Consider the following 23,808-nt stretch of genomic DNA (forward strand, 5'->3'; position numbering starts at 1 on the left):
GCTGATTGGACAAATGAGACACATTTAACGCTTGTGTTTATCGGTATAAAGTCTGAAAATGTGGGAAAATATGTATTTTCGCAGTGAAACATCTGATGTCCACATGTCCAACATTTTTGGGAAATCTTTCAATATTTTTTGGTGGAAAAAAGAAATGTTAAAAATAGTTCTTAAGAACATTCACAAAAAAAACAATTTTGTGTGAATGTTCTTAAAGAAAATATAAGAAGTTTTACTGATATATATATAAAATGACTTTAGATATTTCTAGGAATTTTTGGTAGATTTTTACAATTTTTTTTAATTTTTACATTCAAAAAAAAAAACTTTTTTGAATTTTCTTCCTGAAGGTTTTGCAAGTTTTCTGAAATTTGGGGAATTTTTTTTACTGAATTTTTGGATTTTTTTCACACAAGGAAACAATATTTTTTGGTGTCCTTAAATGAAGACAATAGGAGGGTTAATAGAATTCAAATAAAACAAATTCTGATTCACATTTCCATAAAAATCCTCCTCTGACTGCATTTAAACCTGATATGATGCAAAATATTGTGTTAAATTAGATTTATTTAAAACTTAAGTGACTCACTTGTGAACATATTTTATTTTTTGAGTAATTTCTTGTCCAGTTTTCTCCTTTTATGTCTTCATTGGGAGTTATGTGTTGGAATTTAGTCTGAAAGCTGTTTGAGATGTTACTAAATTAAATCACAAAAACCACAACCGTTTATCTGAATTTATTACAACAATAAAATTTTGCATCGGTACAAATCTGAAAGAATTCTCTCACTGTTCAGCATCTTTTATGAAAATATGCACTAAATGTGCTTGAAAACTATTTTTACATTCAAAAACTGTGCAAATAAAACCTTAGTTGAAGGATAAACTCTGCATATTAATAGTGATTATTAATTCTTTTACAGTTTTGAGGCATGATCAGGAGGTAAAGGTGCATATTTCAGCTATGGGTGAGAATATGACTCACAAAATGTTTTATTTTAGTGTTTTTAGAACATCAGTGCAGAACAACAAGCCCTTCGTTCATTTCTCAATGAGCCTCAAATCATATTTCATGTTGAACTTCTTCAGAAAGAGCTTTGTTTGACCCAGCAGCACCACACACTCTTATTTCTATGACTCCCCTCTGCTCTGTGACTTGGCTTCCTGCTGCGCCCTCCAAGCAGCGAGGACTTCGTCGTCTTCGGCTTCGGCTGCAGCTCGAGCTCTGATCCTCTGCCTGGTCTGGGCGATGAAGGTGGCGATGTCGTCCTCCTCGTCGTCTCCATCAGCTTCCTCCCTCCTGCTCCTGCTGCTGCCTTCTGCATCGCTGCTTCCATATCGAGGAGTGAACTTCCTGCTGGTGGAGAAGTCGCTGTAGCTCTCCATTCCCTCGTCGTACGACCTTCCTGCCCGGCTGTAGCTGTGGGACGGAGCGAAACCATTGCAGGAATAATCGGCGTCTTCACTCGACAGATCTTCGTGAAGCCTTGACCGGTATCTGGAGGTGACGCCGTACGTCGTTTCCTCATCGTCTTCTGCAGCGAACGAGGCCCTGCGGCTGGAGAAGTCAAATTCAGAAGCAGAGGCGTCGAGATCATCGTACGGATCCTCTGGAGGTAGAACTTCTGCTCCTGAAGCGGGTTTTCTGGGAGGAGGCCGGACGCTTTGCAGCCAGTCGTCAATGCTCGTGTTTTTATCTTTCTCCAGCTCCGGGTTCAGATTCAGACAACCGGAGAGGCCATAAGTCCTCTTGGGTTTCTCTTTTTTCTTTGCCTCTTCAAGAAACTCCTCCTCTTTCTGCTTCCTCTCCTCCTCCTCGTCTTCATCCTCCTTGGGTTTCTTCTTCTTGTACAGAGTGCTGCGCTTGTTGTCCTCCAGGATCTTCTTCTTTTCGTAGGTAGCCATCTTGCCCCTCATCTCAGATTTGATCTCCTTGTCCATGGCATCCAGTTTGCCCAGGTTGACCTGGTCCTGGAAGAGGCTGAAGAGGGGCACGCTAGTGGTGGTGATCTTGTTCTTCTTGGAGCCCAGGGTGGAGCCCAGGGTGGAGCCCAGGGTGGAGCCCAGGGCCGATCCTCGACCGCCGAGACCTGAGATACTGCTGGACCCGCCGGCTGACAGGACTGACGGCGTCCTGCCACGGCCCTGGGACAGAGCGCTGGAGTAGGAGGCTCCACTCAGCAGGGACGCCTTGTCATCGTCTCTACCTCGGCCTGAGATCACGCTGGATGCTCCTCCAAAGCTCAGCTCAGAACCAGCACGGGAAGGAGGAGGCAGGCTCATCTCACTCTGCTTCTGTTTGATCGTCTCAGACACGACATTGGCAATCCAGTTCTGGATGCTGCTTAGGTTGACCATCGGTTCTCCTCCGGGGCCTTGAACAGTTGGAACTGGGAGGATGGGAGGAACTGGAGGAACAGGATTCATGGGGCCTACAGACTGTGAGGATCTTGTGCTGCGAGGTTGTGAAACTGAAGATATGACAGAGGACCTCCCGCTGAGCATGGACATGTTGTCATCGTTGGCGACGCTCGGCGGCCCGGTGACGCCGGCTCCGGCCCAGAAGGCCGACAGAGGGATGGTTCCTCCGCTAACGCAGCTCTCAGACTCCCAGCCACACATGGACTGACTTTCTTCTAAAGTCTTCTTCGCACGCTCCAGAATCTCTTCACGTCTTTGCCTCCTCTTGACCGTTGCAGAGTCCTCCCCTCGACTCATCTCCAGAATCTCATCCGTGTTCTCCTCTCCGAGACGCTTCTGCTGCCTCAGCTTCCAGGCCTGGTACGCCGTCAGGTTGACGTCTTGGAAGGACGGCGTCTTGGCATCTCCCTCGCCATCACCTTTCTCTCCGTCAGCGACAGAACTTTTCTCTCCGTCTTCACGGTCTTTCTTGTTCCAGCCGAACTGGATCCGCTTGACGCGCCAGCGCTCCAACGGCGTCATCTTCTCCTTATTCTTCTGGCAGAAGTTGTACATGGAGCTGGAGTCGGAGATGATGCTGTCCACCTCATCGTCGATCTTCTTTCCCGGTTCTCCCTCTGTAGCGGTGCTCTCACTGCCTTCATCCTCTTCTTTCTTGCGGTAGCGAGCAGCAGCTTGTTCCTCGATCTCCCTCAGCCGCTGCTTCCAAAGATCAGAGTAACTCGTGCAGCTGGAGGTGGACATCGCGTCTGAAGGCGGACGTCTGTTTCGACGCTTCAGACGCTCTTTCACAGCTTGTACGTCCTCACTGGTGATGCTCTCCATGTCGGCGTCGACATCTTTAGTCTTCTTTGGACGACCTCCTGCGACAGACTCCCCGTCCTCCATGTCGCTGTTGAGCTGCGCCTCCCACCACTCGTCGTTCTGGTATTTCTCGTTTCTCCGCTGCCACTCGCGGATCATGCTGTCCAGACCGTCATCATCGTCGCCGTCCTCCCCGCTGTCCTCAGGCAGAACCAGCTCCTCCTGACCGGCCTGAATGTCCGACCCGTTCTGAACTCGAGTCGGCCCGTTTCTGAGCGCTGCAGCAGCAGATGAGGCAACGCTGCTCATCACGCTTTCTCCATCCTCCTCCTCCTCCATCATGATGGAGTTAGCTTTCACCTCGATCATGCTCTGCTCTTCCTCTTTATCCGTATCATCATCATCATCTCCACCTTCGCCAAGGATGCGAGCGCGGGTGCGGGTGTCGATCACGGAGCACTGGCTGAGCGTTTCGTCGTCGTCGTCTCGCTCCTCCATCAGGTTCTCGTTGAGTTCTCGCAGCTGCTTCAGGAAGCCTTCGTTGGGGTTGATGGCTCGTTTCTTCCTCATGGACGTCAGCGCCTCCATGATGGACATGTGCTGGAAGATCATCAGGTAGGACGCCACCAGGACGGCGGAGCGACTCACGCCCATCATGGAAACCACCAGAACCTTTCCTGGAAGCAGAAGAGGCAGCGATCACAACAAGATACTCAGACGTCAGACACATCTCTGACATTTCTTCATACATGCACCTAAAAAAAGTTTCACCTCCCTTTGGAAGTTCTCCTCTTTGATTGATTTTCAACATTTAATTGTAGTTTGACAAGAATTAACAGAAAACATCCTTTCATGTGAAAATAAAAACTTTTATTTATTTCTGCTGTGATCACAGTTAAAGATGCATCCATTAGATACTGACTGAACTGATGTAATAATTATTCCACGTTTTAAATTAATTCACATTATTTTGTAGGAATCTGTTCTAATTTAGCTGATAATGAAACGGTGTGATCTCATGGTCACAAATTATTGAAAAAAAATCAATTTACAGACTTCTGTGCAATTTTATCCTATTTATGTAAATTCATATTTATAAATTTTATGAGATATAATCTGAAATCTAACAAAACTGGGTAAATCTAAAAATTTTTTCATTTTTCTATGTTTTTTTAAACTATTTTTCAATCTTAAAGGGGAACTTCGGTTTTTTTCAACCTGGGGTCTGTTTTCATGTCATTTCATACATGTGAGTGATGGAGAAATGAATTTTCGACATAGCTCCAGTATTTAGCCAGGCAGGCAGCTTAGCAGCTCAGCTAGCAGCTCAGCTAGCAGCTCAGCTAGCGAAAAGTATGGGGCAGCTGGCCCCCCCACGTCAAAGTCCGCCCTAACATGCTTTTTTCCCCTCACTGACCGGCTCGAATAGTCTCAATGAGTGTCCCACAACATACTAGAGATGAGAAGTGACACCGGTTTTGGCGTGATTTCGGAACAAGATTTCCTTTCTAGCGTCCTGAGCTTTGGATACAGACCACAACAAAGAGAGATCGCCAGGAAATAAAGCACGTTAGGGCGGACTTTGACGCGGGGGGGGGGGGGGGGGGGCAGTTGCCCCATACTTTTCACTAGCTGAGCTGCTAGCTGAGCTGCTAGCTGAACTGCTAAGCTGCCTGCCTGGCTAAATACTGGAGCTATGTCGAAAATTCATTTCTCCATCACTCACATGTATGAAATGACATGGAAACAGACCCCAGGTTGAAAAAAAACGAAGTTCCACTTTAAATAAACATAAAGTTCACATCAAAAATCTGCATTTTTTTATTTTGATTAATAAGAGATTCTTTTCCGATGTTTGAATGTAAAATTGCACAAAATCACTCATTTTTACTGTGTGTAAATCAGCAAAAAAAAAGATTATTCTACAGATATTTATTATTTGGAATAAAAATTACGTGCAGTTTTGGCCTATTTTCAGAAACGAATAGCTGTTATTTTTACAACATATTATCTGGAGTTTAACAAAAATGGGAACATCTGAAAAATAACAGTTATTTATTTATTTTACTATTTTTCAATTCTTAATGCACATAATTTTATTTCAAATAATAAATATCTGCAGAATAATTATAAATATTTTAGCTGATTTAAATACAGTAAAATATGTGATTTTGTATATCTGCTGTTTTACTGTCAACATGTAATTTAACAACACAGTAAAAATCTGTGAAATAACAGCAAACTGTTTAACAGACGACAGTTAAAAACATTGTTTTACTTTATATTTTCCTTCTCACAGAGGAAACTGGCCTGCAGCTACAGGGAGTCTATTAGTGATGAATCAGAGACACAGTCGACTTTATCATCGTCTTCCAGGAACACAGACAAACTCTGTTCACCATAAAACACTTCGCAGAAACACAGATGTTTCAGATAAGCTGTTTGGGAAAATATAAAACTGGAAAACATCAGGAGAAATCAGAGCTGCTGTGGATTCTGGATGTGAGGAGAAAAAGGCCAAGAAAACAAACATGATTTAATAAAGAGGCCAGGAGAAAAATAACACACAGGAGATGTCATTATGAGGGAATAAATGCGGTCATGACCAGATAAACGCAGCTCAAGTTTTAATTCATATTCTTACTAGCTTTAATAATTCAGTTTTTCCTGTCAGGGTGCAGAATTACATCTGTGAGGGTTTAGATTTTTCCATTTTAAAACAAAACTGCATCTTTCTAGTGATCAGATCTCCTTTTATTTCTCATTAAATTTGTTATAAAAACTGAGAAAACAGATGAAAAGTGGCAGCTGCTGTGTGACGCTGTAACGAATCCTCGTTCCTCTGAGGATAAGTTCCTCAGCGCTGTCGTTATTTTCTGATGAACAGCGACCAGAAGGATCTGAAGTTGCCTGGCAACAGCAGCAGGATGCTGGTGTCTGCGTTAAAGTGAATGACTGATGGATCAGCGTCACACATGAATGAATCACTAATAATGGAGGAACTTTCCACATGAGCCGTGAAGATGCAGGAAAACAGAAGAAGAACATTTCAAAGCTGCTTCTGGCTCCCTAAACAATAAAGATGTGAAGAATGTGGATCTAATGCAAACAAATGAGGAGGAGGAACTGAACTGCTTTTGTACTCACATGAAATATCAATATAACAACTGATGTGTGCTCCATTATAATTTATGTCCTTCATTTATGGTCCTACTGGAATAACAGTGCAGAAGGAAGCAACAGAAGTGTTTCTGTTTCAGTCTGACAGCATTGCTAACCTGTGCAGAGAAGTGTTTTACTGCTGGGTAGAGTTAAAAGGAAAGAAGTTCTGATACAAAGGTCTGGACTGAGAGTTTGACATTTTCTTTATTCTTTGATCTATTTTTGGAAACTTGGATAAACTTGGAATGTTTATTATTTATATAAATGATTCAATCATATTAACGTTGTTTTGTTGTTGTTGTTTGTCTTTGTTCAGGTTTGTACACTCCTCATTTATTGTTAAAGCTAAATATTTTGTACTTTTATCGCTAAACTTGACAATAAATCGTTGTAAACAGCTGGAAATGTTTTGATCTCTGGCAATAAAATGCACACTACTGTTCTAAAGTCTGAGATCACTTAGAAATGCCCTTAATGTTGAAAGAAAAGCTTTTTTTTTCAATGAAGATAGCATTAAATGAGTGATAAATCCAGTGTAGACATTGTTAATGTGCTAAATGACTATTCTAGCTGGAAATGTTTAATGGAATATCTCCATAGGGGTTCAGAGGAACATTTCCAGCAACCATCACTCCTGTGTTCTAATGCTACATTGTGTTAGCTAATGGTGCTGAAAGGCTCATTGATGGTTAGAAAACCCTTGTGCAGTTAAGTTAGCACATGGATAAAAGTGCCTGGGTGAACCCAAACTTTTGCACAGTCGGGTATTTAAAAGGAGATTTTGAGGAGAATTTTAAAATTGATGTTTTCAGTGAAATCAAACACTTCTTTCGTCTTTCTGTGAAATAAAACCACACAGTTAGAATGAATGAGTGCTGACAGGCTGCGGTTTGAACACGCCTTCGGATGCTCTACAGGACGGACTACAGAAGCTTCCTCTCACCTTTGTGAGTCAGCAGAGCCTCGTCCAGGAACTCGGCGGTGGGTCTGAAGTGTGTGGAGATGTCGGCGTCGGGGAAGTCGTCCAGCTCGATGCCCATGTACTGGATGTTCATGCCGGCGTAGAAGGACTGGCTGGTGTAGACTCCGGTGCCGTGAGCCGTGTTCAGGATGTGTGTGATGCCCATTCTCTTCAGACGGGCCTTATTAACCGCAACAGACCTGGGACGGAAAAGCACATCACATTTAATCTAAAATGACTTCATAATTAACTACAGAAACCGACAGAAGATGATTAGGTTTTACTGCTAGAAACTGTAGCTAGACTGTCCATTCTACACGGTATTTATAAAGTGCTGCCACGGTAATCAACAAACATTTTCCTCTTATAAAACATATACATCTACAGGGTGTCCCTAAAGTCTCATTAACTTTGCTCTTTGCCTCCACAGATTAAATGTCTGTGGGGAAAGAAGAAAGAGTTGAACTGGTGCTTCTCAGTGAACATGAAGGATGAACGTATGGAAAGATAACAGATGAATTTAATGTGGTCATCCAAGCAGGATTCCACTTAGCTTTTCCACGGTGGTCAAGGTGGTTAAAAAGCTTAAAGAAACAGGTAGTGCCATGGACAAACCCCGTTCTGGACGATCAAATGGATCAGCCCAAACTAGAGGATTGGTTAGGGCTAAAAGTCATGTCAACCCTAACCCTACTAACCCTACTGACCCTACTAACCCTACTGACCCTACTGACCCTACTAACCCTACTGATACTACTGACCCTACTAACCCTACTGACCCTGCTGACCCTACTGACCCTACTGACCCTACTAACCCTACTGATACTACTGACCCTACTAACCCTACTGACCCTACTAACCCTACTGATACTACTGACCCTACTAACCCTACTGACCCTGCTGACCCTACTGACCCTACTGACCCTACTAACCCTACTGATACTGCTGACCCTACTAACCCTACTGACCCTGCTGACCCTACTGACCCTACTGACCCTACTAACCCTACTGACCCTACTGACCCTACTAACCCTACTGATACTGCTGACCCTACTAACCCTACTGACCCTGCTGACCCTACTGACCCTACTGATACTACTGACCCTACTGACCCTACTAACCCTACTGATACTGCTGACCCTACTAACCCTACTGACCCTGCTGACCCTACTAACCCTACTGATACTACTGACCCTACTAACCCTACTGACCCTACTAACCCTACTGACCCTACTAACCCTACTGACCCTACTAACCCTACTGACCCTACTGATACTGCTGACCCTACTAACCCTACTGACCCTGCTGACCCTACTGACCCTACTGACCCTACTAACCCTACTGACCCTACTGACCCTACTGACCCTACTGACCCTACTGACCCTCCTGACCCTGCTGACCCTACTGACCCTACTGACCCTACTGACCCTCCTGACCCTGCTGACCCTACTGACCCTACTGACCCTACTAACCCTCCTGACCCTACTAACTCTAACGGTTAGGGTTTAGCTTAGGCTGAGGTTAGGCTTTTATTTTGGGGAGATAATTATGAGATTTAAATTAAACTGATTTCTAAAAAGTCTGGTGGTGTTGCTCAGATAGGAAGAAAATCCCAGCATCTAACTAATTTATACTAATTTATGTTTTTATTAGTTTTCAGGTAAAAAGACTGAATCCAGACTTGTAAAAACACCACAAACGACTTCAAATAAAAACGATTCAAGGCTTTCTTTTCACTCCAGCCTCTCAGACTCACTTCTCGGCGATGTAGATGTTGGGCCACACCTCGTCCACGGGGTTGATGGGAGCCTCCAGGCGGTCCTGCACCATGGCCCTCTGGATGTCCAGCACACAGGGGGTGTTGTAGGGGCTGCGGTCGTCGATCATGTCCCGCACTCGGTTGTAAAGATCCTCCACCATCAGCTGCTCGGCCGTCTCCAGCATGGACTCTGGGACGGACTCGGTGCGAACACCTCGAGGAGGCAGCTCTGAGGACGGAACACCGCCACAGTTGGTCAGGATTTAGCTGTTGCACTTTTGGTAATTTATCAAGAATGAAATGACAGACAGAACCATATGAACCAGCTGTGGACCACATCTGGACGAAAACCAGAAGTTTGGGCTGAGAGTTAACTCCAGTGCAGTGTTCAGTCAATCATTCTGACTTTCATAGATGAGAGGACGAACTTCTGAAGCCCAAAACCTACCGGTGGGTTTTCAAAAGGTCCAGTTTTGTTGTGAAAATTTGCCCAATTTCAGCCTAAAATCGTGATACAACAAATGACTGACGACATTATTATGCAGCACGTTTAAGCACCAACCAGTAAAAAAGATCATTTATGTCATAAAAGCAACTTAACAAGAGCAAACAGTGCAGTCAGACTCTGTAGTTCACCTGAGTAAGTTATATATTATTAAACATCACAGAAAATACATAAAATGCTGCTTTAGTTGACGATAACACGTACTAAGGCTCAAACCCAACAGTGTGACTCAATCTAAACCTGGCTAATGTAAACATTGTGGCTAAAACCTGCAGTGTTGCTGATTCGGCTGATTTAGAGATACTTATTGAAGTAATACAGCTGCTAAAACACTCCTCTGACAGTATTCGGCTCATGAATGCAGCTGCACTCGTCGTCCTCCTGATCATGAAACACGCATCGTTGGACTAATGTGCTGTAATTTCAGAGACACATCGGAGTCAGGAGTTGCTCTGAGAAGATTCACATCGACTCATTTCCTCAATCATCTCCTCCGCCTCCGCCTGTCCGTCCTCTAACCAGCTGAAGGAGGAAACATGGATGTGCTGTAATTGAAGAGTGTTTGACCAGATTAGACTTCCCCATTATTCCACACGCTGCGTTTGAATGAGGTTAAGTCTGTTTCCTGCTTCTTAAATGATGGAGCAGAACAGAGAAAATGACTCGATAGGTTTTTACTAATCAGTAAAACTCCGTAGATCTCAAGGACAGACTGACTGGAGACGACTCTGTTGAACACTGAGAACTCGTATCTTTTATATTCACGGCAGAAACTGTAGTCTGAGGTGAGAGGAGGATTAGAAAGTCGTCGTTTTGTTTTGCTCCTGTCATATTTTCCCTCCTTGGGGGTTCATTTTTCACTACAATATAAAGTCCTGCACCTATATGGAAGCAGAACGACCATGAAGAAGAAGAAGAAGAAGGAACAGTACAGTTAGACTAGCAGGGAACAGAACCATTAGACTAGAACTTCTTGGTTTCGTCTCACCCTCGTTGATGATCTTCTTGGCAGCGATGGCGGAGGAGAGGTGGATGGGCTCCATGAAGATGCTGGCGGCGTCGGACCCAGAGATCCTGGAGAACCTGGACTCTGACGCCATGGAGAAGCTGTGAGGAGCAGAGAAGAAGAATCTCTGACTGTGATCTGTATTGGCGTCATGTGAACATGAAGAATAAAAGCAGAACACAACAAGCACTAAGAAGACAGATTCTTTAAAATAGCGTAGCCTTAAAAAGTGTAAATGTGTGAAATGATTTTCTCCCTTTTCTGTGTAAAATGACATCTCTGCTTTAATCACATTGAGCTGTGACCTTTCTAGAGATGAAAGCCCTTTTCTGTTCCTGTGTCTGCTGATTATTCCTCTGAAGCAGCCTCAGGATCTACACTTACATGGTTTGATTTAATCTAGAAATCTAAAATGAAAGTTTCTTCTTCTGTTTGGACTCTTCTGTTTTATTCCAAGACAAATTAAGTTTATTTGAACAAATATCTGATTGAATTTGAGCCATTTCTTGACTAATGATGAAAATATAATAAGAAAAGAGCTTCAGTATTCCCACAGTGACTGCAAAGTCTAAGTTTTCCACATCAGAAAGAGGAAATATTTACATGTTTTACATTGATTTGCTTCACAGAACAGAATATTTCAGTTTATGCTAAACGGGGCACAAACACATACAATCTTTCTGTTTCCAGTTATTTATTAGATGCTCTAATAACTCCTCATTATGCAGCATTCAGAGCTGGTGTCTGACCTCTGCAGCGCCCCCTGCTGTGTCGCCACCAGCATCCATAATTTATTTACAGATGAAACAAGCTTATAGCCTAGCCATGCTAGACCCATGTTCTGAAGGCACAAGGGTCTAGGAACGCTCGACAGGGAGGGAGGCGGGCTAAAAGGTTGTCTATCAAATCACTCTGCAGCAATTGGGTAGGTATACAACCAATCAGTGCAACGAATAGGCTGACGTAGTTCCTAGAGCACCGGCGGATTGTGGCAAAGTCCCATTAGCTTCCCAACCAGCGGAGCCAACTGGTATATTAAGGATTTGCCATATCCCGTCGGCATAAGTCCAAATACGTCTTTCTTCTCAATGAAACACTTCAGTGCCGTCCTTTGTTTATCTTTCAAGTTGAATTTTAGCTTCAAATCTTTAAGGGCTGTGGCCAAAGCCGAGTCCAAAGATAACTGTTTATTGTTTCCGGTTGTTTCTGTCAGAATCGTCGCGCCTCTGTCGTCACTTAGTTACGCCCGCCTTCTGACTCTACACTTCATGGTGATTGGTCCGGCCAGTTTTAGGAGAATCCAGCCTCGAGCCTTATGGAGGGTAACTAGACCCACCCTGGTAGAGAATTAAATTCGTTGCCATGGGTTGTCTAGCGCGGCTAGGCTAACAAGCTTAACAAGAAAATGCCAAATTTACAGACTTTTATCATCCAAATTTGAATCTTGGAACAAAACAAAAACCTGAAACGTGACTGCAGTTCTTATGGATTGCACTGATGAATAAATTCAGATTTATTTAACAGCACAAGTGTCTTCTTCAATTTAAACTGTTAAAGGTTCTGTGTTGTAGACGTTAGAAGCTGAGAAGCTTTAAAAAGAGCTTTGTAAAGATCCGCCTGCAGAAATGAGACAAACTGTGAATGAAAACTAAAAAACACTGCAGATGTTTTTATTATGAAAAGTATCTTCAGTGGGTTTAGTCTCTCAGTAACTTATAAACAGTTAAAATTTTAATTAATAAATATTTTATCTAACCTTTATTTTTCCAGGAAGTCCCCTGAGATTAAACATCTCTTCTCTGAGGGAAAATAAATACGTTCTTGGAGCATATTTTAACTAAGAAATAGCAGGAAATGTCACATCTGGCCACTTTTAAAACGCTAAATAACTAAGATTTTTCTAGACTGATGGCTGCTCTGTGTGACGTCAGTTGAAGCTTGAAATGAATCTAAAATGAACAGGATCTACCTGGGCGAGGGACAGCGGAGGTAATGAGCCTGGACTCCTCGGACGCTCCTCTCCTCCTCCTCGCCTTCATCAGGTACCGTCTGATCGCCCAGCTCCCCGCTCTCATTGGCTGACGCCATGGCAACCAAGATCCCACCTCTCTTCCTGATGCTGAGACTGAAAATAAAAATGGTAAATGGTAAATTATTCTGTAAAATTATTTGAAAATAAAAACACTACATGTTGAGTATTTACAGTCTGTACATTACAGTAGTTTATTAAAATACTGCCGGTGCTGATGTGATTCTTTGAAACAAAACCACTCTCAATATTTCAGTTTGAAAAACGCAAACGTGGCAAAATTCAACTAAATATTCATCAAAGAATTCCTCCAACAATGAAGACATAAAAGAATCAGAAGACATGCAATTCCTTTATCTCCAGCACCGGGTCTTTTTAACTCTCAGAATATGAATATCTATTATGGAAAACCTGATTATCTTCCAGATATCTCATAGTGTCACCTGATGCCAGAGCTTCTATTTTTATTTTTTTACATAAATGACGGCATTTCCACCATAAATTGTTGCATAAAAATGATTATAATGTAGAAAATGACGTATTTGAGGGTTAGAAAGTGTCAGAACACACAAAAATATTGACTTTATCCTCATAAATATTTAAGAAAGACAAATACGACCAGAAAATTCTGTCCTGTCTGCTATTTTTGAACCATTTTCTCACACACAGTTCTGTCTAAACTGATGGAAATCTGCTCAAATTAAAGCTGAGACTTTAAGGCTGCATCAGTGTTTTATTCCTGAAGAATAAAACATGTGTGACTGATCAATAATCTGCAGTGAATCTGTTCTCGAGCACAGTGCTGCTTGGAGCTACATGCTAACATGCTCTGTCTGAGTTAAACTTTGAAACTAATGAACACCATCTGTTTCCTGATAATGTCTAATCAACCAGCTGCCCCAAAGCATCCAGGCTCATGACATTATACTGGGCTTCAGAATCCATTAATTGCGAATTTATCTGGGATTTTCACCACAGAAATAGAACCTCAGCAATGCTGGGAATGGTTCACTCCATGGAAGGAGAACCGCAGTGAACAGCCCACATATCCTCAAGTTAACTCATCTCGCCATAAAAATATTGTGATTCAATAATAATTCTTTATAGAAAATTGTATAAAAATAGAGGCTAATTAAAGTACCAAGAGCAAACTTTCAAAATACTACATTAGAAGGAAACAATTTGGTGAAAATGCCAAAGTATTAACCATAAAGTGTAAAAGATGTCAAAATGCTTGAAAAACATTTTAATCTTTAATAATGTCTATATTCTTTCTGCTAAAGTCTTAAACTTAAAGAAACTTATAGCCAAAACGGTAGTGGAGAAAATAAAATACAGAATTATCCTCACCACACTTACAGGCCTGCAGGTTAAAGCTAGCTGTGAGCTAAAGCTAATCTGGTGTTTCCTGTAACTTAAGCACTTGAATTTGATGAACATGCTGTGAGATTTATTTATTTTACCACACAAAAGAGACTAAATGTAATTATTAAATCACAAGAGAGTTTAGAGAGACTAAGAAAACAGATAAACAGATCAAGTCCTGAAAGCTAACTAGCCTAGCCTAGCCTAGCCTAGCCTAGCAGGGTCAAAGCTGTCCAATATTAAAATGAATATTTGAATTTCCCTTCTACCATAACACTGTTTAAACTCATAGTTAGACATTAGATCTGTGTCTGGATTTAAAAAACAAAATAATTTAGACACTTTTCTTGTTTTCTGAAAGTAAAACTCACAGTACATGAACATATTTCACCACATTATAAATCCTAACAGAGAAAAGACAGAAAGCCCAGCTACAGGCTAACTAACAGAACTTCAAACCCAAATAATTTGATTCAGGGAAACGTGCTTCAAGACACGGATAGTTAAATTACAAGATCAGCATCATGATCTTAAAATCAGCCAGAGGGTCGAATGAAGTTTTCCAGGTCATGTTCTGTTTTTAACTTTGAGCCTCATAAAGATTAATCTGATGAAGTTTGACCACACAGGTAATGGTCTGTCTGTCTACTGGTCCTTCCATCTACTGGTCCGTCTACCTGCTGGTCCGTCTACCTGCTGGCCCGTCTACCTGCTGGCCCGTCTACCTGCTGGCCCGTCTACCTGCTGGCCCGTCTACCTGCTGGTCCTTCTACCTGCTGGTCCTTCTATCTGCTGGTCCGTCTATCTGCTGGTCCGTCTATCTGCTGGTCCGTCTATCTGCTGGTCCTTCTACCTGCTGGCCCGTCTACCTGCTGGCCCTTCTACCTGCTGGTCCGTCTACCTGCTGGTCCGTCTACCTGCTGGTCCTTCTATCTGCTGGTCCTTCTATCTGCTGGTCCTTCTATCTACTGGTCCTTCTATCTACTGGCCCGTCTACCTGCTGGTCCTTCTACCTGCTGGTCCTTCTACCTGCTGGTCCGTCTACCTGCTGGTCCGTCTATCTACTGGTCCTTCTATCTACTGGCCCGTCTACCTGCTGGTCCTTCTACCTGCTGGTCCTTCTACCTGCTGGTCCGTCTACCTGCTGGTCCATCTACCTGCTGGTCCTTCTACCTGCTGGTCCTTCTACCTGCTGGTCCTTCTACCTGCTGGTCCTTCTACCTGCTGGTCCTTCTACCTGCTGGTCCTTCTATCTGCTGGTCCGTCTACCTACTGGTCCTTCTATCTGCTGGTCCGTCTATCTGCTGGTCCGTCTATCTGCTGGGCCGTCTATCTGCTGGTCCGTCTATCTGCTGGTCCGTCTATCTACTGGTCCGTCTATCTGCTGGTCCGTCTATCTGCTGGTCCGTCTATCTGCTGGTCCGTCTATCTACTGGGCCGTCTATCTGCTGGTCCGTCTATCTGCTGGTCCTTCTATCTGCTGGTCCTTCTATCTACTGGTCCTTCTATCCACTGGTCGATTCAAACACTGGGGCTGACATGAACACGAGTGATAATGTGTTTGTATTAATGTGTGTGTAGAGTGTGTGTATGTATTGTGTGTATTAATATGTTTATTAATGTGTATTAATGTGTGTGTTAGTGTGTGCAGTGTGTCTTGTGTGTATCAGTGTGTGTTAGTGTGTGTGAGGCCCCCCCCCCAGCGGTCTATTTTAAGGCGACAGCTGCCTCGGCCTACAGGCCTGACAGACCTCACAGCTCTGAGTTTTTAACAACAGTGGCTCTAATCAGACGTGTGAAAACTGTAGAAACACAAAACATGCTGCCGTGTCACAGAACACACTCCTACCTGTGTGTGTGTGTGTGTGTGTGTGTGTGTTGGTGTGTGTCGGTGTGTGCGTCAGTGTGTGTTCTTACCTGAAGTGTGCTCCTCTGAAGCCGCTGGTGGTGGACTGACAGACCTCCTAAAGTTAGAGCGGTCCTCCCACAGACACCCGACACCACACACAAGTAACTGAGTACTTTTACTCGAGTACTTCAGCTGGAGGAGGAGTCATGTTTGTTTATCAGGATTCTGTACATCCAGGAGTTCAAACTGTGTCCAGCCTTTGTTTCTTCCTCCCTTCTCTCATGTTTCCTTCCTTTTCTTTCTTTGTTTCCTTAATTATCTTTTTTATTTCCTTCAGTCTTTCTTTCCTTTCTTCTTTATTTCCTTTACTTTTCTACCTCCTTTTCTTTCTTTGCTTCCTTCTTTAGCTCCTTCCTTTTTTCCTCCCTTCTATATTTTTCTTCCTTTTCTTTCCTTTCTTTCCTTGCTTCCTTCATTTCCTTCTTCAGTTCATTCCTACTTCCTGTCTTTTTCATGTTCCCTTTTTCTTTTCTTCCTTCAATCTTTCCTTTATTCCTTGCTTGTTACTCCTTCCTTCTTTACTTCTCTCTTGAGTTTCTTGCTTCCTTTTTTAGTTCCTTCCTTTGTTATTCTTCCTTTCATGTTTCCTTGCTTCATATTTTCTTTCCTTCCACCTTCAGTTCCATCCTTCCTTCTGCCTTCCCTCCCTTCTTTCAATCTTTTGTTCTTCCTTCTTTTCTAATTTTCTTCATCCTTCTTAATTTGTTTCCTTCTTTATTTCCTTTCCTTCCTCATTCACCTCCTTATTTGTCTTTATCCTTTCTTTCCTTCCTTCAGACGAGTACTTCAGATATATCAGGTGCTTTCCTCACTTTTCTAATTTGACAAATCAGAAGAGTGTGTAATAAAGGTTTAAAAAGGAAATCAATAAACACCACCACTGCTTTCTGAATCCTCCTCATGTCGCAGGATTTGTTCTGTTCTCAGAAAAGAAGCTGAGACACAGATGGACTTCCTGTTCGTCTATTCTACAAATCCAGGAGTGAATATTTATGAGACAGAAGAAAGTTCTCTTCCATTAATCTCATCTTTCTTAATTATTCCATCCTTCCCTTCTCTTTCCCTCATTTCTTTCCTTCTTTCTGTCTGTAAAATGCCAAAGTTGTCATGCCGTTTACGAGCCAAACAGAAGCAGCTGATCCTGGTTTTATAGTCGCAGCGTTTTTCCGGCTGATCTTATCGCCGTGTTCTGAGGCTGAAGGCTGTGTGTGTTTATCTGCACTCAGCTGACAATCATCTGCACTATTTATAACCTGTGGAGAACACGGCTAATTTAAGTCACACGGTCACACAACACACACATTATGAGGTCATTATTCCTACCACAAGACTCACCAGATCTGCTGTGAACTTTAACTACTGACATTAAATGCTCAGGGCAGAAAACACAAAACCTTCTCCTCTTCCTTTCTGGTGCTCAGAGACCATTTTCATCTACTGCCACATGTTTATTCAGTCAGATTAAAGTCGGAGACGTGTGCCGGTTTCATGTGATTCTCCTCCGTTAGTAACTGTGTGTTTGAGCTACAAACGAGCGCATGACGAGGTGAAGATGAATGAACTTTATTTCCTGGAACAGGAAAGTGCTTTGAGCGGACAACAAATCTTTAGCAACACAATTCTTCAGTGAATAAACTACAGAGAAATAACAAATACGAATTTTAAAAGAAAAAAAATTGTGCATATAGAAGTGCCAGAAAACACATTTCGTCTCAGTCACAGGAGTTTTTAGAAGATATTTAACCAATATTTTCTAGCAGACTTGAACTGGGACGTACAAACAAACATGTAGCTAGCTAGCGTGTGACATGTGGCTAACCACAGATTAGCTTAGCTTAAATAAAGCATGTTACCTATGCTAGTACACCATTTTATCTAGAACAGTTTGTCAATAAAAATATATTTTTCTTTTTAGCTTTTAGCACATTAGCTGTAACTTAACAGAAGGGCACATTTAGACACAAGCTAAAAATCAGGACAGTGTAGTGTAGCGCTATGCTAATGCTACATGGTTGAGGATAAGTTGTGAGGTAAGTGGAACTGTTAAAAATACTTGCATATAATCACAAGTTCTGAACTCATCTGCAGAAGTAGTGTAGCACTTTCTAATCAAACCCTCTTTAACTGAGCAGACAAACGTTAAAATACTTCAATCTGAAATCAACTTTCAAAGATCACAAGAATTCAGTTCATCACAAAACAGGAAAATACATTAAATTTGTCCTCAGCATTTTTCCTGAACTCTTCATTTATTCATACATTATCCACTTATATAGAATAACTTAAAGTTAATTTATGGCTCAGCTGCTCTAAAGGACGACACCGGTTTATTTTAACCCGCTGTTCTTCACCTAATGCATCATGTTAGCATTGCACATTTGCTGTAGAGTTTTCTTTTTTAATCTGTAAAACAAACAAATTCAAGCCTTTTGAACCATTTTTCTTTTTATAATTAATGCATTCTAACTGTGTCACACTGCAGAGGTCTCTCTACGTCTAATGTTAGTTGTGTTTTCTTACTGCAGTGAAGAAAAACATAACAGGCAAAAATTGCAGAGAAACTGCTTAGAGTTTAGAGGTTAAATTAAACTGTTGTGGTCCTTTAACTGCTCTCTCCTGCTTTTCAGTGCTGCCAGTCACACCTTCCTGCATTAATTGGCACTTAATGTCGCCATTGAACATGAATGGCACTAAAACATTTTTAGCAACTCGATTTTTAACAAACTAACAGATTCTTTCTTGATCAATCAATTCCACATTCTCTGTCGACTCATTTTAAATTCTGAGTTTAAAATGACAAACCCTGCACACTTCTCCATGCCTTTTACTCTTTATTGCATTGAATCCACAGTGTGCTTGTCTGACAGGAATGAAGTCCCACAGCTCAGTGCTTCAATGAAACCTTGACTAGTGACAATAAAAAGTGAGCGGTCTCTATACATGCTCAACACAACACAAGTGCGTATTTCGTCTGTGAACCATGTGGAAGAGTGGCACGTTGGCTGCTGAGATTTCAACACAACAGAGGAAAAGCAAGCAAACACTGCTCTGTGAAAAAAGGCACGTACAGGCACAAAAAGAGACGACAGCACGACGCCTAACTGCAACATCGAGGAGAGAAAAAGCGACGGCACATCATCAACGCTGGCTGAGTTCAAAGAATCACAGGTGATGGAGGTGTTTCCATCATGACTCGTGTTTTACGGTCCCGGTCCAGTTCTGACAGGCTCATCGGGGGAAATATTGCTTTTCGCTGTGCCCAGATTAGCACCTTAACCCACCACTGAGCGGTTTGATAGACACAGTTTGAGTTGCATGTCAGACAACAAAACACGAAAGGTAGAAATATTAAATACCATCTAGAAACCATGTCAACACTGTGGCCACAGCAATTCTCTGAGGCTCAAGAGTCCAAAGTGATCCGTGTTGGTGGCTTTAATTTGGTGCTTGGTAACATGTTTCACAGCAGGTGCAGCCTTCATGGGAACATTCTGACACAAATATGGGGATCAGAATGTCTAAGTTTGGGATTTAAAATGGTGGAAATAACCCTTCAGACTATAAGCAAGTTGATGCCGCAAATAAAGGAGTTCAAGAATGTTGAGGCCGTACCTACGAGGGACAACCCACTACAAACATCGGACAAAAAGCCGGCGGTCATTGGAGGATTTCTTAATGCAGGACCTTGAGGCAGGCGTCAGGTGGTTTGATCATTTACAGCTTGTTAAATCCAACAGGTTTGACTCTGTTAACTCCACCAAAAGACAAAAAAATAGTTGTTCTTGGACACGATTCCACTTCTGCTCCAATCTTGCTATTGTCTCCAAGTTTAACCAGTCAGAAAAATAATCTCCAAGTCGAACCAACAGCAGGTGTTCAGGGCCACTACGATAGAATTAAACTTAAAAATGAAGAATCTAATAACGTGTTCTTCTGGATTCTACCTCATGGTTTTGTATTCAATGGTTTATGCAAACAGGGAGAGCAGTAGGGAGCTAAGACGAAGGACGATGGTCTCTTTTGAGAACCTCTAAATCTGTTGAACTCGGCTCACCAACTATGCATCTAGAACAGGTTTGCAACATAATTAGTCAACCTAAAAACTGCTTCATGTGCAGTGTTGTGAAAAACAAACCTAATCTTCCTCGACTGCCAGTTTGGACAGGAGAGATTCAATGATCCAGATGCCTCCAACTTGATGAAGATCTGGACAGACCCTGAGAGTCTGAGGATTATTCATCCCATCTGTCTGAAGGATGAGGCACGGATCTTTCTGAGCCTTCTTATTCTAGCTGCCACCACGACCTGCAGCTGAAAACGTGGCAGAAAATAGTTCTAAAGAAAAGATTTATCCACAGAAAGTGAAATCATCCTGTACCGAAGACCAGCCAGGAGCTAATGGACAGATCACTTCAGTGAAGAATCGTTCTTCTGTCGACTACTTAGACCTGAGAGGGACTAAACTAAAACTTTAAAGCTAACTTATGTTTGTCTTCCGGATCATAAACTAAGGATTTCAGAATTTTTCTCTGAATTCCAAAATAGTACCTGAGGTTGGTCTATCAGTATTGTCAAACATATAAAATAGTTTTGTAATAGTGTTGCTCAAGACAAAAATGATCCGTTACAAAAATATTTTCAAACTTCTTGAGTAATCCCCAACAGTCAGTGCTGTCTTTTTATTTATCGAGAATAAAACTCTGTATTTTCTTTTTCAAATGAAGAGACGTTCAGTTAACGCAGGAATGTCAGAACAGTGGTAGAAGTTTGTCCAACCTCCTGAGCAGAACTACAAGACATCCACAGAAATTTACAGCTGAACTTAAAGTCGAAGCTCATGATCCTGAGGGAGTGGAGTTACTTTTGTTCGATTCCTTGAGTTTTTGGAATAAATCTACTGGATTGAAAATACACCAGAGAAAGATGAGACAGATTCAGAGCATCTTCATATGCAGACTAACATTCCACTCATGTTCAGGACAATCAACTATCCCTCAATGAGTCGGCGCGTCAGTGCCACTATATGTATAATAATGGAGTAAGTCTTCATCCAGAAAATGGAAATCTTGTGGAAGTTAGGTGGGATGTGGTGATATTAATGTTTGTTATTCTAGCACATTTAAGCCACAGCTACTTTGTTCAAGAAGAGACTTATTGTCTCATGTGAAACTACCAAGAACAGCATCTGAATGACTGAATCTTTGTCATGTGGACCTGAAACAACAGAAGTTCTCGACCTAAAATGGCATTGCACTTTTCTTTTTCCTGAGAAAGACTGTGAACAGGGAGCTTTGTGGAGACAATCTGAGAGGCGCCACTTGTGGAAACTGATTTAGTCAAAGCTGAATGAGGCAACTTTGCAATTTTTTCAAGTTTGATGGCCTTCATTAACCATAAATCCCAGATATTACACCGTTCAACTCTAGTGCCAGTTTGTACCAGTTTAGTTTGTAAATTTGCTCCTAGCTTTTGATTTGTCTAAAAATAGCTCCAGCACGTGGATTTTCCAAATAAAAATCCATCTTTAACAACATCAGGCTTGGTCCCTTACAGTGCATCTGCTCCCAAATGGTGACCAGAGATACTAAAGACAGAAAGGAGTTGAGGTCCAGAGGAAGTTTTGGAATGAAAACTTGCTGTTATTGCACAACTGCAAGTTTGGGATGTCCACAAGCTTTAAAAGACTGTTCTGAGGCTGATGTCCTGCAGATCCATTGCTGTTTTAAAGTTCCTCTCAAAAGTATTGATGGTGTGGAACAGAACAGTACAGAGGTTTTGAGTTAAACCAGCAGAACATGGTACCAGTCTCCATGTTTCAGTACGTTTTGTATTGTTAGTTCTTGTCATTCAACCCTTGTTGTCGACGGCAGCAGGTAGCAGAGGCTCCGCTGCTTCACTCCTCTCAGCATCAGCGCCATCTTTCATCATATTCTTCCTGGTTTGGTAGTCAGTCACCTTTTTCCTCTTCTCATCCTTCTCTGCAGCATCTAAACCGTCCCTCTGGAGAGGCGGGAACTCCTGGCAGTACGCCGGCGGCAAGCAGGGCACCAAATGCACCTCGCCGCTTTCATTCATGAGCTGGACGCAGGTGTAGAAATCCTGCGGGGCGTGGTTGGTGGTGAAAGCAGCCGGGCTGGAGGCGGGGATGGCCACGCTGTTGTCCGTCCCCGGCAGTGACACGATCTCCGACCTCGGCCACGGGGAAGGCACGTCCAGCGGCGGGGCGAAGGCTTGAGGAGGCATGGAGCAGTAGGGCGACATGTACACCCCCGGGTTCCGGGTTGTGAGCTGATGGTGGGCGTTCACCGGCATCGGGTTGGAAGGAACCATAAAAGTTTCTTTCTGCTTATCTGTGGAGTCGCTCCGGACGCCATAGTCCTTCACTGAGGTGAAATAGGCGTTGTCGGCGCTCACCTGTTCCCAGACTTCCTCATAGTACCTGGGAGATTTGTAGCTGTGGAAGCTACTGAAGTGACGGTTGATTTCATCCAAGTTCCCCTTCTGAGGATGGAGGTGAGAGGGACAGAAAAGAGGGGAGGAGGAACGACAAGGAATAAAAACAAGAGAGATGATAGAGGAAACGTGGAGCGAATTAAAGGAGAAAAAAGAAGTCGAAAGATGTTTGAGGAAGAAAAGGAACAAAAGAAGAAGAAAGAAGGCAGGGAGAGCAAAGGGGCAAGAAAGAAGGGAGGAGTGAAGGAAGGAGAGAATGATGAACAAAAGAGCGATGAAAGAGGAGACAAGCAAAAAAATGAAGGTAAGAAATAGAAAAATGAAGCAAGAGAGCGAGCAAAAGGCAAAGAGAAGTAAAAGCAGTAGAGAAAGTAAAGGAGAACAGGAGGACGACGAATGACAAGGAGGGAGGAAAGTGGGGGAAAAAAAGAAACAGAAGTACAAGTTAGAAGAAATGGCTGGAAGAGGACCCTGAAAGCAGCAGTGAATCATGTGTTTTACCTTCAGGAGCAGCGGGTCAATGCCAATGATCCGAGGCTTCGGAATGGGAGGCAGGAAGTAGTCTTTAATTCTGAGGGTGAACACACATTTAGCACCGTGTTACCACAGAGGCAGACATGCAGCTTTACACTCATGTCACGCATTCATTTTCTGCTTTCAAAATGCTGGGATGTTACAGAGACGTCTACGGTAGCTGTACTGACGAATTAACGTGAGCCAGGAAAGCATCATTAAGCCACACAGCTGCTTCCATCAGATACTGCAGATGTTACCAACACCACAGGAGTCCAGGAGAACAGCAGCTTCAATGCAACGCTCAGTAAGCTCACAGCGTACAGTTAGTGCTAGGGCCATTACAAACACACCATCATGACCCTCATCATCAGACGCCTTCTACTCCACCAACTCATCAACTTTTATCATCACCTATGGATACTTGAATTGGAATCTTTGAAATTCAAGCTTCACATAATGAAACAAAAACTGCACAAGGTAATATTTAACCCTTTACGTTTCAGTGCGTCGTAGGTGTACCGCCGGTGGTACACCTACTAATTTGCATAGGAATTTCAAGAATGTCCGACGGCTGCAAACACGATTATACAAACACTATACGCCGATGGAAAGCTTAGATTCTCATGAATCCGCCGGTATAAACCACTTTCAGATGCGATTACTACAGCGGGTGAGAAAAACACATTTGTCCGACAAAAACGAATATCCATCCATCCGTTCTTTATACACGGCTTCAACGCACACAGTGCGACTCACATTTCCGGGTTCATTACTACACACACAAAAAAAGATTCCACAAAAAACGGCCATAATCCAACCTTTTACATCCAGATGACACAAGCCAGTAAACTATTTTATCCAAAACATGTCCTGAAGTCGTATAAATTCCCCGAATCGGTCGTTTTCAAGGAAATGCAC

The 23,808-nt window shown here is 42.6% G+C and overlaps 3 protein-coding genes across 13 annotated transcripts in view; all 3 read right to left on the reverse strand.

The window, feature by feature from the left end:
- Window positions 1-23,808, reverse strand: part of LOC110970971 (uncharacterized) — a 162,413-nt gene that overhangs the window by 85,739 nt on the left and 52,866 nt on the right. The window lies entirely within an intron of this gene.
- LOC127531878 (serine/threonine/tyrosine-interacting-like protein 2) lies at window positions 772-12,742 on the reverse strand. The gene is made up of 5 exons (XM_051942138.1): window positions 12,588-12,742; window positions 10,601-10,719; window positions 9,105-9,336; window positions 7,331-7,548; window positions 772-3,902 (listed from the first exon to the last, which is right to left on the reverse strand). The coding sequence occupies exons 1-5, from the start codon at window positions 12,704-12,706 to the stop codon at window positions 1,132-1,134; spliced, it is 3,459 nt and encodes a 1,152-aa protein (XP_051798098.1). The 5' UTR covers window positions 12,707-12,742; the 3' UTR covers window positions 772-1,131.
- The window catches only part of LOC127531872 (growth hormone receptor-like), a 39,260-nt gene continuing 32,920 nt past the window's right edge, over window positions 17,469-23,808 (reverse strand). For both annotated transcript variants that reach the window (XM_051942130.1, XM_051942132.1), the window contains 2 exons: window positions 22,876-22,945; window positions 17,469-22,422 (listed from right to left, as the gene is read on the reverse strand). In XM_051942130.1, coding sequence (XP_051798090.1) covers window positions 21,769-22,422; window positions 22,876-22,945 — 724 coding nt within the window. In that variant the 3' untranslated portion in view covers window positions 17,469-21,768. The remainder of the gene's footprint in view (window positions 22,423-22,875; window positions 22,946-23,808) is intronic.

This window comes from Acanthochromis polyacanthus, chromosome 22 (assembly GCF_021347895.1).
Source record: "Acanthochromis polyacanthus isolate Apoly-LR-REF ecotype Palm Island chromosome 22, KAUST_Apoly_ChrSc, whole genome shotgun sequence".
NCBI lineage: Eukaryota > Metazoa > Chordata > Actinopteri > Pomacentridae > Acanthochromis > Acanthochromis polyacanthus.

What these genes read in the sequence shown, in the direction of transcription:
- LOC127531878 (XM_051942138.1), bottom strand. Translation starts at nt 12,706, where the DNA reads ATGGCGTCAGCCAATGAGAGCGGGGAGCTGGGCGATCAGACGGTACCT. An exon ending in CTCCGCTGTCCCTCGCCCAG is followed by an intron (nt 10,720 to 12,587) that starts GTAGATCCTGTT and finishes TGCTCCTCACAG; the next exon opens with CTTCTCCATGGCGTCAGAGT. An exon ending in AACATCTACATCGCCGAGAA is followed by an intron (nt 7,549 to 9,104) that starts GTGAGTCTGAGA and finishes TTTCCGTCCCAG; the next exon opens with GTCTGTTGCGGTTAATAAGG.